This window comes from Daphnia magna, unplaced genomic scaffold (genome assembly GCF_020631705.1).
Source record: "Daphnia magna isolate NIES unplaced genomic scaffold, ASM2063170v1.1 Dm_contigs021, whole genome shotgun sequence".
Taxonomy (NCBI): domain Eukaryota; kingdom Metazoa; phylum Arthropoda; class Branchiopoda; order Diplostraca; family Daphniidae; genus Daphnia; species Daphnia magna.
Genome location: NW_025533118.1, coordinates 667,225 through 682,473, shown reverse-complemented (window position 1 = coordinate 682,473; position 15,249 = coordinate 667,225). Strand labels below are relative to the sequence as shown.

General features: G+C 42.0%; 1 protein-coding gene, 1 long non-coding RNA gene and 1 pseudogene across 2 annotated transcripts in view; all 3 read left to right on the top strand.

Annotated features, from left to right (window-relative positions):
- The window catches only part of LOC116935273 (N-acetylneuraminate 9-O-acetyltransferase), a 56,759-nt gene that overhangs the window by 11,042 nt on the left and 30,468 nt on the right, over positions 1–15,249 (top strand). Inside the window, exon 3 of the mRNA XM_032942613.2 lies at positions 1,607–1,922. Within this exon, the coding sequence (XP_032798504.1) occupies positions 1,607–1,922 (316 nt within the window). The remainder of the gene's footprint in view (positions 1–1,606; positions 1,923–15,249) is intronic.
- Positions 1,957–7,460, top strand: LOC123477363. The gene is made up of 2 exons (XR_006652560.1): positions 1,957–2,613; positions 2,679–7,460. It is a non-coding gene; the product is annotated as an uncharacterized LOC123477363 (long non-coding RNA).
- On the top strand, positions 8,798–10,900 carry LOC123477362 (annotated as a pseudogene).

Sequence of the window (15,249 nt, the reverse complement as noted above, 5' to 3'; positions counted from 1 at the left end):
ATGGAAAAACCTCAAAATATGCATTTAAATATGTAAAATATGCATTAATACATATAATATGGTCTTAAAATAAATAATCGGAATATATTCATATGTATGTAAAAAAAAACACCAGCTTTCGCATCGCCTTGATGTGAAATGCCGACAATTCTAAGTTTGCATAAGTTTAGAGCCAATAAAAAAAATATGTAATTACATGAAAGCCCTAGCTCTGTTAATAAAGTATTGTGGAAGAATTTTAACATTTTTCGCCTCGTGTCAATAGTCACTATTTAAAAAATATAGGGGAGGGTGGGGCTAGTTGGTAAAATTTTTTTTATTTCTTCTCTGGTTTCTTTAATTTTTGATATTTTGACACCCAAAAAATTGTAAAAGAAAGCTTAGATAACCAGCTTTCTCGTGCTATTTTTTTATTTGATCTACGTTGAAGAATTCATATCGAAATCAACGTTCAAAAAGCTAAAAAAAATTTGCCTACATGCCCCACTAACGGGGTAAGTTGGCAATGGTAGTGGGGTAAGTTGGCCCCATGTATTTCAAATACGTATTTCAGTGAAATGTTGATGTTGTAAACAAACTAGAATAACATTACAATAAACAAAAATCCTATAGTTATTTTAGAGTGGGAAACTCAGAAATAAGTTGTGATAACTTACATAAAGATTAATAGCCTTAAATGCAAAAAATAAAAAAAAATATACATAATTCAGGCAAAAATTTCACAGGTGAACATCGTATAAAGTGAAACACTTAAAATTTGCAAAATTTTGGCCTCTTATGCATACCACTGTTCACCATAAGTCATATCTAGCAAAAATTTGACTTACAATTCCCTGACATTTTGACAGGCCATGTACTCTATACATATGCATGTATAATGCCTATGCCGACATGCCCCATGTTGCAATGTATCAACTTGCCCCATCCCGGGGTTTATTCAAATAAAAATTTTTATTACTCCTTTATAATTGATTAAAACAAATCCATTGTTACAGTTCGATAGAGGACACAATTTTCTATAAAACTAATATTTTTTAAAAATTATATGCATACCAAGAAAAGATCAAATTGATGAATACCAAGCACGCAACTATTGTGGATTTGACGCAAAAAATTTTGTTATTTTCTATTTCCTAAACTATTTGGGATAAATTTATAAAACTTTGCACAAATGTGCGCACGATAAACATCTTTGACTATGAATTATTTCAATAAAACCTCTTTCACACAATTCGTCTAAATTAAGAATTGCAAACTTGCCCTCCTGCCAACTAGCCCCACTCTCCCCTACTGTAGGCTTTTTCTAAAGATAAAAACGTACCTGAAAAGTGGCGCCTTTTCGTTCTCATTTTCCTCTGGTACAAAAAACTACTTAAAATTTCAGCACCCAACAGAAAATTTGTTCACTTTACACTGATTTGATTTTTACAACCTCCATTGTCACAAAATAAGTTAAATTATTATTCTACAAATTTTTTTGTGAAATATATCGCTGCGCCTAAGTTTATAGAGCCCATATTTAAATTTGAAGTGGGTAAATTTAAGTTTGAACATCACCCAAAAAACAATGTTTTAAAGATTTATATGTTTGTGGTATTAACTACAGATCGTCAGAAAATCATCTACCCCTTTGTGTGGACAATCTGCTAGAGCAACAAAAATGCGACTATCCTAAATTGGGAAAATGTTTCTCGGACATTCGTCTGTCGAGTTCAAAAATCTATCAGCAGAATTCATGCAAGCTACTGCAATACAACTCTAAACACGTAGTACTTTGTCTAGATGCCATCAATAACGAGAAGTGCTACCGAAATGATTGCAAAATTAAGAAACAAAAAACTTACAGAAATTTTTCAAACAAACTGCATTTTGTTTTTATGGGAGACTCGAGAATTCGCCAGCAGTTTTTTAATTTTTTGAAGGTAAGGGTCCACAATTTTTCTTATCTAATCCTGTAAAACCATTCAAGTGGATCTTAAGTTCGTCAAACTATTGCACTGTAAAAAAAGTGCACCAAAAATAGAAATTAATATTACCTAAAGTCGATTCCTCCTAAGTAAAACAAAAAGTGATTTTTCATTTTTTTTTCGTTTTGAAAAACACGCAAATGAATGTCCCTCAAAAAAAAGAGAACACTCCCTCTCAACACTGAATGTATGAGTTAACTCTAAGGCTACTTCTTATTTGTTGAAAGAGCGGACCGCTCAGAGTCTTTTTAAAAATATCTGCAAGCTGCTCCTTGGTGTTTACATAGTCAACTACTAACGTTCCATCTTGCTTCTTTGCTCGAACATAATCATATTTGACATCCATATGTTTGATGCGCTTATGAAACTCTTGATTGGTGATATGCTTGATGGCTCCTTGGCTATCACAGAGGAGCATTGTTCGGTTTGATTGTTTACAACCAGCATCCTTCAATAAACGGTGATGCATTCATGAAATTTCTTTTGCGTGCCTCGCACATTGAGAGTTTGAGACATATTCCGCTTCAGTGGATGATAGCGAAACCCATTTTTCTTGCTGAGTGCTCCATCTCAGTGGCTCATTGTTTATCATGAGTATATATCCGGTGGTCGAACGACGGGTGGAATTATCTCCGGCGAAATCTAAGTCAGCATAACCCACTAGATAATTTTGTTCTTTGCATCCACCAAATGAAATTCCGTGTTCTTTAGTGCCCTTTAGGTAAGCCAGAATTCTTTTCAAAGCATATTATCCCAATGAACACGTCGGGGGGGATTGCAGAACTGTGCTACTTGATTCAAAGCAAACACCAATGTCTGGTCACGTGCAAACCATGGCATATTACACCAGGCTACCAACAGCTTCACGGAAAGGAAAAATATCAATCTCAAGATCATCTTTAAAGGTGAACTCTGTTAAATTGAGTGAGAGTCATCTGGAACAAGTTTTGTAATGCATTCTGCCATTCCAAATCTCTTTATGATTTTTGCAATATATTGTTCTTGTGATAAGTGAATAAAAAATTTCTCGAGGCCGCTTGCGGCCGAGGAGCAATTGGAATTGTGGATAATTTCAGAATGCGACGTTTTAACTGTGTTGACCTTGTATTTTCAGCTAATTACCAAGCAAAAAAACAAAAGAAACAAAGGAACATCGGTCTCTTCCCCCTTTTGGGTAGCGCCTGGGCCTCAGACTTTTAACCGAAGCTGTTTCGTCCTCTCCTGGTGCCCCCTCGAAAATGACTCCTGTCGTGAGGAAAAAATTGCGTTAGTAGGCTGCGGGACAGGGTGGGGTTTTAACCAGTTAAAACGTCGCATTCTTAAATTATCCACAATTCCAATTGCTCCTCGGCCGCAAGCGGCCTCGAGCAATTTCTAATTGTCCATAATTGGAAATGCTCCGTTCTAACTGTGACTTAGACGCACAACTTTAGCCATTGGTCACTGATAGGATCACGTCTATGACCGACTCTGAGTTAGAGTCACGCTTATAAAAGCGGGGGAAAACGGATTCAGTAGTCCAATTGCCCGTTTTAAGAATCGTTTCCACTGAAAGACCCTTATTAAAAGCTTTAGATGACGCAGCTCCACGTGTTGAGTGCGCTGAAAAGGTAGATACGTCGACTCCAGCCTCCTTTAGGAGAGACTTAATCCATCTTGCCACTGTTCAGGCTCCAATCGACTTAAACGGCTTTCGCGAAGCGCTAAGGAATCCGTCACCGAAACGGTTGTCTACCAGGCCGTCTGTTGCCTGGATATAGTTTTCCATGGACGCCACCGGGCATAAACGGGGGTCACCTGTAAATCTCTCGACCGTTACCACTGGCAAGGCTCCACTGCGCTGAGATTTACGCAGCTTCGATAGAGTGTAGGAGTATCCCCACTCACCAAATTGGACCGAACTCCTAGAAATTGAGGCTAGCTCGGAGACCCGGGCGAAGGTTGATGACGATAAAAGAAAGGCGAGTTTTTTAGAAAGGTTCAGCAGGGACAGGTTTGCATCATTTCTCAGATCACTGACAAAATTCAGCACACTATCGACACTCCATGTTGCTACGTAGCGCGGCTTAGGAGGTTTATTCAAAAAAATACCTTTCATCAATCAAATTATGAGGGGGTGGCTACCGACTCCTTTCCCATCAACTTGTTCCAAAGTGACTGATAGCATTGATCTTAAAATATTTACCGAACTGTAAGATTTACCCATCAGGTAGGCCACTTGTCAAGAATTGCAGAATCGAATTCAAATCATTCGACAAGGGATCCGAATGTCTTTGACGGTACCAATCACTCCATAGTGCCCATCCGGTTTCGTAAGCAGCTGATGTGGACTGACGGTTTCCATCGAGCAGAAGTTGCGCCACTTCTTCCGAAAGGCCTTGCTCCTGGAAGCGTCTTCCGAGAGTTTCCAGGCGACTAAGATGAGGGATCTTGACTTGATCTGCGGTTGGGTCTCGCCTGTGGCCGATGTTAGCTGACGATCGGTTGGAGCCAGAACTACCGGGACGTCGCTCGCGAGCTCCAGGGCAAGCGGGAACCATACTTGGCTCGGCCAGTATGGCGTTACCAGCCCCAGATCCGCCAATTCCCTCCTGACTTTGGAAATACAACGAAGAATTAGGCTGAATGGTGGGAAGGCGTAAGCTCTTAGGTTTTTCCAGCTGAACGTGAAAGCGTTCACTGCCCATGCTCCGGGCTCCGGCTGCCAACTAGCAAATTTGACCAATTGTGAGCTCCATGCGGCAGCAAATAAGTCGACCTCAATCTTCCAGCGTGAATTGATCTGGTGGAAGCTTACTTCCTAAAGCTTCCAATCACTCTGGTCTTGAAAAACCCTGGACTGATAATCTGCCATAATGTTAAGACTGCCGGCCAAGTGAACTGCCTTCAATGAAAGCTGCCTTGCCTCGCACCAGTCTACAATGGATTTCGCCGTTGCCGAAAGGCTACGTGACCATGTACCTCCACACCTGTTAATATAAGCTACCGCCGTACTATTATACGCATAGATTAAAACATATGCTCTGGTTGCGCGAGCCGTAAAGCATTGCAGTGCATAGAGCACGGCAATTAGCTCGAGATGATTAATGTGAAGGGGTTTTTCTTCTTAAGTCCAAGGGCCCTGGGCTGTAGATTTGTCGCAGACCGCCCCCTAACCTATTAAGGACGCATCTGCAAATATCGTAATGTCCATGAACCCATCCGAGCTCAGCCCAATTGGTTTCCCATTAACCTTTAAAAGGTTGTCTCGCCACCAGGCCAAATCTCATTTAGATTCCATGTCTAAAGGTATCTTAGCGCTGAGGTCGGAAAGGCGCGACTCGACTAAGAATCGATGCTGAAGACGCCTATAATACGCTTGAGCGAAGGGACGGCTGAAATTGCCCATGAAAAGTTCCCTATCAAGGAGCTTAGGTCCCACAACGAGACTTTGTCTAGGGACAACATCTTCCGGCAAGAACCAATCATTTTTTCTACTTTGTCCTTCTTGAGGGAAAGCGTCAGACACCGAGAGTCTATGACCAGGCCCAAAAACTTTCTAGATTGCGACGGTACGCCCGACGACTTGGCTCTGTTAATCACAAAGCCTACTGCTTCAAGGAGCTCTACCGTGAAAAGAAAATCCTTTTCACATTGAATCTTGCTTGAACTAATGATTAGAAAATCGTAAAGGTAAACGATCAGATTAATTCCCTTTCCCCGCAAAAAAGAGACAATAGGCTTAAGCAATTTAGTAAACGCCCACGGGGCCGATGATAGACCAAAAGGTAAGCAGATGAACTGTAAAATTTGACCCTCAAATAAAAATTTGCAAAAAAGGTTGATGGTGGGCGTTCACAGGAATGGAAAAATAGGCGTCCTTCAAATCTACTTTAGGGAACATTTCCCCCCCAAAGATTAGTTCTTTCAAGTTAGAGATACCTTCCATTCTAAATTTTCTGTAGACAAAAAACTGGTTTAAATGCTTTAGATTTGCAATGGGTCGCAATACGCCACTTGATTTCAAGATCACAAAAAACCCACTTACGAAGCAGTGATCTGCTTCGCTCACTTTGGCCACGGCTCCTTTCCCCAACATTTCCAACAACTCTTTCCTACAAACTGCGAGCTGGATGGGTTCCATTAAAGGCGTGAAAGGTATTCTCGGAGCTCTTGGCTCCTCCTTAAAGTCCAAGGAAAGGCCATTTTTCACTGTATCCAAGACCCACGGGTCCTTAGTTAAGGACTGCCACATAGGTAAAAAAAATTTTACTCGCCCGGCAAAATAAACGTTCTCCCGCAAGTGGGAACAAGGAAATAGATGATTTGGGCTATACCTGCCACGCTGGTGGTCGATGGTTCCACTACCCGGGTAGTTTTCACCTCTGCCCCTCGAATGGAATCTGCCGTTGACGGGCCCGCCAAAAGCAGTCCGGCCACGGATGAAGTTACTTGGGGCCCGAACATTATGGCCACCCGAACGGCTCATACTTCTTAAATTCTCTGCTTCGCGAGCCGTTCTTACCATCGAACGGAGAAAACAGCGGCCAAAGAGGTCCCCGCCTTCCTTCACTGAGCAGCGTTCTTTCTCCTCTCAGAGGGAGACATAACGGCCGCCCGTTTGCCTCAAACCATTGAGCCTCCGTCTCTTGGTAACCTCCGAGAAGGCGTTTCCCACCAGACTTAGGGCCGTGCTAGCTGCCCGCTTCAGGCTGCGACTGGCGCCTAGGCGATCTAGTTCATTTTTTAAATGAAGAAGGGGACGCACGCCATCTATTATCCTTAACTGAATTTCAGTAAGTGATATCTCCATTGGGTCGTTTAGCCTGGTAGTCTGAGAACGCATGTTGCTCCCATTTCAAGCCGCGATCAATCGCCTCTTCATCGAAGAGTCTAGCAAGGGGGCTTTTAGCTGGAAGGAGCTACCTTCAAATTTTGGCTCGTATCGCTCTCTCAGGGCCCTTGAGTCTGATGAGCTGGCACCCCGCGCTAAAAGTTTCCGCGTCCGCCTCGCTGACTTCTTGTCGACTGAAAATTCGGTACGAAAAATATCCTCGGACTGCCTATGCCGTGCCTGGCTGGGCGACCGAATATCGCGGGAAAAGGAGCGGCTACCACGGCCGATGAGTGAACTGGAGTGGCTTCGGCGCACCGAATGCAACCGGCTCCTACGGGAAATGCGTGAGCGGCCCCTTTGTACTGAGCGTGAGCGGCTTCTACGCAATAGATGGGCTCGATCCCCACGTGGGGCTGGTGAAGACGAGCGTGGCTCCCGGAGGGGCACATCCAAGGCTGACAATGACGGACTGCGAGAAACCCGTGATCCTGAAACGCCTAAGGAACTATCACTTGTACTGCTTGAAGAGCTTGAACTAGCCATGAATGCGCTTGGTAAGTGCCTAAAAAAGTCCGAAGCCCAGGCGCTACCCAAAAGGGGGAAGAGACCAATCTTTCTTTGTTTCTTTTGTTTTTTGCTTGGTAATTAGCTGAAAATACAAGGTCAACACAGTTGTACGGAGTATTTTTAATTATTGACAATTATTTTCTTCTCTCGATCTGTTCTGACACGCATCCCTGTGAACATGTTCACTGCACTGGATGTGATTTTTTGATTTGAACTGAGATAGTTTATGATGTCATTTAGAATCGCTTTTTTTTTTCCACACAAGAGGCTGTCATCCACCCATTTCACAAGAATTTTTATGCTATCTTCTTTTATGATGATAAATACACAGGATCAGTTTCACTACGAGTGAATCTGTATTGCACGGGTTTTCTTTTATCTAATATTAAGGGATTAAACTACCAAATTTTTGGGTTTGGCTTTTGGGTTTGGGGTTTTATCTCATTGTTATTCAATAAATAGGTGTCGGGGACAGGACTCGAACCACTGAGCCTTAGATTGCAATCCCAGCAGTGTCTTACCACTGAGCTACGTTTGATACAGTAATAGTTCCAAATATCTTTAGAAATACAATTTAAGTGCGTGGATGGTAGAAACATTTTGCGAAAAGTATGAATATATTTTTAAACATTTGATATTACGTACTAAAATTTTGTTTTCCAACATCGAAGATTGATAAAAATTTATATTGTGAAATTTATAATTTTCAATTTACGAATTATTGGAAGGGTTTAAAAAATTTTTTGGGGTGAAAACCTTTCACTGTAATTATTTGAAAATCCGTGAACACAATAAAATTATGGACAAAAATAAAAATTTTTCGATATTTTTATGTACTATTAGTTTCATTGGTAACAAATTTTTAAACACTGAAATTTTAGGGTTTAAGCCCCCAAAATTTTTACTGTGAGTTTTAAACCCCAAAAATTTTAGTTTTTCGGTTTCAATCCAAAAAATTTCGTGTCCGCAACGATATTTTCGTAGCGGTTACGAAAAATTCGATCGGTTACAATTTGTTCGTGGTAAATCCACCGAAAAATGTGTAACCTTTTTAACAGTACTCAAGGTAGAGCTCATTTTCTAATTCTCCGTGAAGAAACGCCGTTTTAACGTCCAACTGTATCATTTCGAGATCCATTTTTGCAGCCATTCAGATTATTGCACGCACTGATTCAGGTCGCACCACTAGGGAATAGGTTTCGGCATAATCGAATTCCTCTCGCTGTGAGAAGCCTCTTGCGACAAAGGCGGGTCTTAAATCGGTCAATCTGTCAATCCACTTTAGGTTTTATTTTGTATATCCATTTGCTTTTTATTGCCTGGTGACCGATTGTCAAATCTGATAGTATACCCATGTCTGATTTTCAACGAGTGATTAGTTTTCTTCTTCCATTGCAATTTTCCATTGTTTAGAGAATTGTGACGACATTTTTTCATTGAATGTCATGGGCTCATCATATCCTTCTCCCTCTGATGAGGACACTTTTGCATAGCTCGGAACCAAAAAAAAAAAAAAAAGTGGTTGAAAATTACTCGGTAACCTGAAAAACCTTCCTTGAAAATGGTGAAGTATAAAGACTTTGAAGAATTTGATGATGTCTTCATGGGACCAACGACATCAGAGCGGACGATTTGAGCGATTCTAGTAGTTCGGGTTCTACCTTTCGTTGGAAATGGTAATTTATGTTGTTTACCTAGATACACCCTTCACAAAATTTTTCTTTTGAGTCACATGGCGCTATTTTCAGTCTGACAGTGATAGCACCCTTTGCCATCCTACTCTCTAAAAAGAGATGTCTAGAAAAGGTAGACGATTGTCTATTTTTATCTAGACATTTTTGTAAACTTAGTAACTCCGAGACATTGTGTCTAAAATATATAGACACAGTGTCTTGTGGTGTGGCGGGTAAATGCCCCTATGCCATTCCCCGTTTTACCTAGGCAACCGATATGCCCCTCAATTTTAAAGGCTAAACAAAAGGAATTTGTTCCTTAATATTGCTTTCAAGGTCGTTTTGAATGTATTTCCGAAAGAGATATTTAGGAACACTTAATTGTCTATAAATTAAATACCTTTAGCGCATAAAGAGAACATCAATTGATTTATCTTTATACGCAACTACATCTACAAGATTCGAACCCTGACCGTTCAGATTTGTAAGAATGTCTTCTACTACTGTGACACATCATTACACAATATTAGAACTGAAGTATTGCCGTAATCTACGTCCTACGATGGCTGATAGAATATTTTTGAATACAATATTTAAATGTTTTAAATATTACGAGAATACTTTTGGGGATAATTTTTAAATGTTTTAAATATTACGTTTTATATTTTAACATGCAGTTGCTTCAAACACACTCAAACATTAGCTTAACCTAAGATCTAATTGTAGTAGCCTTGAAGGTCATGGGATAGAAGTTGGAAAAAGGAGGGCTGATTTCTCAAGTTTGTTTTCAGTAATGAGCGGTCGCTCTATGAAGGTGTCTGGCGTTCGCGAAAAGTAAACGATAGGAGGCGTTTTTTTCCCTTGGAGTGCAAGAGAAGTGACCTTCAGGGGGATTATGAAGGCGGTTGAACGGCCAACCTCTTTTCAATACAAATTATTTGCTTTTTTCAGAACAGTTTGTAAAGAAAACGCGCTAGACAAATTTTGTCTACCGTTTTCTAAACACCCCTTTTTAGAGAGGGGTGGTTGCATTGCTGACGTGTCCTTAGCATTGGTGCCAGATCTTAAGAGAAGCCGCAATTGTAGACATCATAGCATGGTCATATGCAATAACATTGTTGGAATTCACTCCAATATTGAGAAGATACAGGTTCTGCATGTGTTGATAGTCGTCTGTTCCCAAAACGTACGTCAAAATTTTAGCTCTTGTTTCACATACTCAGTGTTTGTGGACAGCAGACTCGAAGAAGATCAAATTAAACCACAAAAAAATCCGTTATGAAGACCTTTCCAGCATCATGGAGGATAAAGATCTCACATTTCTTTACTCGCTGAACAAGAAGAAAATAGTCGGGAAACTCCTAGCTGCAATCGAGTATATTAAACTTCAGCAGGAACGGGTCATCCAGCTCGAAGCCAATTTAGTTGATGTTAAGCTGGCCTTTGCGGACGCAATGACTGACCAGTTCGTCCGTCAGCACTCATGTCCTCCCGTTTTTCCATTCCATCAGGATCTGCATCAAGCGGGCAAACCATCCTACGCTCAAGCAACTAAGGTACAGCAAGCCCTGGTACTAGTGGCCAGCTTTGCAGCTGGTGCAGCACCAGCCGACCAAATTTCTCTGGCTGAAATGGAAAAACTGCTAGAATCCAGTGCGGGTGGCCCTGTTCCATCATCGGTCAGACAAACGGACAACAACATCTATGTCCGACTCAATGACCCGGCGGACCTGGAACGCACGAAATCCATCCTGAAATCCAAATAGGGACAAACCCATAAAAGTATCTTTAATTCTGTTTCTCGTCCTTCCAAATTGTACCCTGCGGTTGCACTCTGCATAGACCGAAACTATCTACCCACTTTAAAAGACGAATAAATGGTTAGAAATTATGCCCTTAAGGGAAAAGTTTAGTCAGTGAGTCAACTGTATGCCAAACCTGACTCGTCTAGGGGTTACGTAAAAATTCTCTTTTATTGTAAGGCAACTAGAGATTCGGTACTGCTTGTGGGAGAGGTCGATTTTTTCAATACTTCCGCACGCGTGGTTGAAATGATGCTGGATCGAGAGGTCCGTCGCTGTTTTTTCTGCCAAAGATATGGCCACGTAAAAGCCTCCTGTCGGGCCAAAAAAACCAATTGCGGTAAATGTGCCGGTACCCATCTCACCAGAGAATGCAATAGTCAGGAGAGAAAATGCGCCAATTGTTCTGGAAATCATCAGTCTGGCGATCGATTTTGTCAAATCCAGATGAAAGAAGTGGCAAGATACAGAGCCCGTATTGCCGCCGAATTGAAAGAGATTGATGTGCTCCATCCGGCCTTCCCTCAACCGCCTCTTCACTTGCCTCTAGGTCAATCTGCGTCATTCTAAGGTCGACTTAGCTTCCTTGGCTGAAGTGATCTTAGAAAATAATTTAGATGTCATCCTAATTGAGTAACCATTTGCAAAAAATCCCAAGTCCCCAACTAACATGTACATCCCTCCCGGCTATGTTGTTTTTCACGCCCTTACATACGAACACGCTACACGCATACGGGGCAACAATTCTCGTAAAACTAGCCTTAGCGGAATCTTGTCATGCGGCTGATCGTAGCTGCCAAAACCACGTCGCTGCTGTGGATTTGTCAACCACGCATGGTACTTTTCGCTTCATTTCAGTGTACCTTAGACCCTCCTGTCCGGACACCTCGGCGCTTTTTCCCTCTGATCTTAGCGAGCTACTCACTACATCGTCAATCGTTGCCGTTGATTCAAATGCCATGAGCAAACTGTGGAATAGCAAAATCACAAATAAAAATGGCTCAGAAATCGAATCGCTCATCTTCAATCACAACCTCAGCCTTTTAAATCGCCCTGTCGCACAATTGGACTTCGTCCCTGCCGGTACATCTTTCCTCGATATAACGCTTGCGGGAGAAAAGATTTTAGCGCCTCGATGGTTTTTCCCAACTATTCCCTCTAAGTCCGATCACCCGTATATATATTTTGAAATATCACGCGCTCTTTCATACAGTTCCGACAGACCGTCTTCAGCCAAGTCCTCACACAGAGTTCCGCACATATCACGCATTGATATGGAATGTTTTCGAGAAACCCTGGTAACAAGCATGAAGTCTCTTTACCTCCCACCCCCTTCCCTGTAAAGACTGATGTAGAAATGCTCATAAAAAACCTTACAAATTGCATAATCCAGGCAGCTCGCAGTTCTGTACATCGAGACTATACAGTTTCACCTCGTAGTATGCCATGGTGGAGCAAATAGCTGTGGGCTTTGCGCAACCGGGCAGGACGAGCTTTCAAACTCTGGTCTCGCGAGAAAACATACAAAAACAAAGTCCATTATTCGACCTCCAAAGCTAATTATCAGAGGGAGTTACGCCGGGCTAAAAGGCTAGTATGGCAACAATTATGCAAGAAAAATCCGACAGGAAAAGAGCTCTTCTCGGCACTAAAACGCTATCGGGAAAAACTGCCAGCGTGCGACTACCTACCACCCTAGCGATTAATGGCGCTTTGGTTACGGAACCTCATTCTATCCTGGAGAGATTTGTAGCACACTTCTTTCCGAAAGAACAAACATCACTTCCCATGCACACAACTATGGTTTCCGATGTTGAAACCTATATCGCTACAGGTAGCTCTAATCATTCCCCACCAGTTACAGAAAGGGAACTTCAAGCCGCTGTAGAATTTCTAAATCCCAAAGCCGCACCCGGTGAAGATGGAGTAACCCCAACGATCATTAAAGAATGTTTTCCATTCATAAAACTGCCTCTTCTTTACATCATGAACGCTTGTTTTAAATTAGAATTGTTCCCGCAGTGCTGGAAAAGGGCCTGGATTGTCATTATTGGAAAGCCAAACAAAGAACCGTACAACGACCTCAACAGTTTCCGCCCAATTAGAATCATAAACAACTTCGCAAAGGTCTTAGAGAAAAAAATTTTGTGTCAGCTGCAATGGTTTGCGCCTAATAACGAATGGATCAGTTCGGACCAACACGGTTTCATGGACGGAAAGTTGACGGAATCGGCAGAACATACCCTCGTCTCCTACATTGAAGAAGCCAATGACCACAAACGATACGCCGCCTGTGCCTTTTTAGACATAAACAGTGCTTTTGACGCCGCATGGCATCCAGCAATTCTTTCCTCGCTTATTGAACGTAAATGCCCACTTTATCTAACGCGTATGGTTTTGAGCTTTCTGTCTAGTCGTATTGCTCTACTCTCACGTAACCGTACAAATTTGGCACACGCAGTTAATCTCGGTTGCCCACAAGGTGGAGTACTGTCGCCGTTCTTATGGGTGGTTTTGATCGACGATGTTTTAAGGCTATCTTTTCCTTTCTCTCACCTGATCTTGGGTTACGCAGACGATCTAACGATCGCTACTTCACACAAAGACCCTGTACTAGCCACTCGAATCTTACAACTTTAGTGCGACAATGTCACATCCAAGTGTCTCGGAAAGAAATTGAACTTAAATGCCTTGAAAACCGTGTTTATGTTATTTCATGGCAAAAATGTAGATTGCTCTGCTCTCAGCCTTAGCATTAATGGCACTGACGTCCCCCCTTCTAAAACCACTCAGTATTTAGGTTTTACCCTAGAATGCCGTTTGAAGTGGTCATCACATTTTTCCAATAAGGCCACAGCGGCTAACAAAGCATTTTTACAATCATGAAATGCCTATTACGTTCTACTTGGGGTTTGAAAAGAACACGCGTGCGCTACCTCTACCTCTCATCGATATAGGCAATCTTGTTGTATGGTTGTTCCCTATGGGCTCCGTTCCTTAATACTAAGTGCAGAATTAAAACAATCAGAACATGTCAACGTACGTTTTTAAAATTGATCACAAAATCTTTTAAGACAGTATCAACTGGTGCACTACTTGTTCTAGCAAATGTTATTCCCTTGGATGTACGAGTCGCAGAGATCACCAAGATTCTTAGATGTAGGACAAGTAACATAGGCGTGTTCTCTAGTTCTTCCCTCAAATGGCTGCTGAAGCATTTCCCGGAGAGTAACACATCGCCCAAGTTCGAAGCCACTGCACTGTCCTCTTCCACCAAGGTTCCCCCGTGGTCAAATATTTTTGAATCAGTCCGACTCGACAACAACATCTCTCTGTATCCTTGCGTGCCGAAGGTAAAACGTATTTTCATCGACCTCAGCTGCACTCCTAACTCGAACCGGTGTTCCGTGCTTTCCACAGATCACCAAGGTATCCTGGAAGTTGAATACGTAACACTCCCCACGTATGTCGATGAGCCACAAACTATATAAATCACGGTTCAACGGGCCCTAAAAAAAGTTAAAACAACTGATTCGAAGTACACACAGCACACAGGTAGAACTAGTATCGTCATCTACATCATCATTCTCATTCACTCGACTACTTTGCAAACTGTTCAGCTTACAGATTTCTAACCTTGAATCTCTAGCAGTAGTTGAAGTAGGCTTTCGTTCTTTTTTAGAAAACTTTTCTACTGATCGGCAGTAGTACAAATTCGTTGCCTAGTATGCCTTTCTCTAGAGGAGGTACTTGCCCAGAAGTAAGAAGTGGCGGCTCCTCAGAGAACTTTCTCCCATCCAGATCCAACGCACGAAACGAAATCCGCCAACAGATTCTAGAGTTATGGAATCGGGAATGGGCAAAATTGGCATTCGGGTCGACTATGCGGTCTTTCTTCCCAGACGTGAAAGCTGCGGAAGCTATGTCAAGCCACTCTCCATCAGGCCAGGTTAGTCAAATTGTTTCGGGACACTCAATTCTAAGCTTTCACCAATTCCGCTTCAAATTTTCGATTTCCCCTGCATGTGCATGTGGTCAGCTGGTTGAAACCACGGAACGCTTTTGATTTCACTGTCCTTTGTTTTTCCAGCCTCGCATCGTTTTCAAGTATATTTGCCAAGCAAATCTAGTCGATTGGCCACCAAGTCTAGCTATCATACCCACAGTCCAAGATCTTTGGAAAGCAATGAGTACCTTCATCACCAGTACAAAGCGCCTTCGCTTGCAAATCTCTTGATTCTTTTTTTACTATCTCTTCTTCGTTCCCAAAATTCTCACTCCCAACACCCAAGAACTATTATCTTAGCATACTGTAACTGTGACCAAGGCATTCTATGCGGATGAGGCTATAGGGCTGTTCGACATCTTTTTTCGCATTTGATTTTATCGCGCAACGCAGCATTCGATGGCCGATTCTGTCTGCT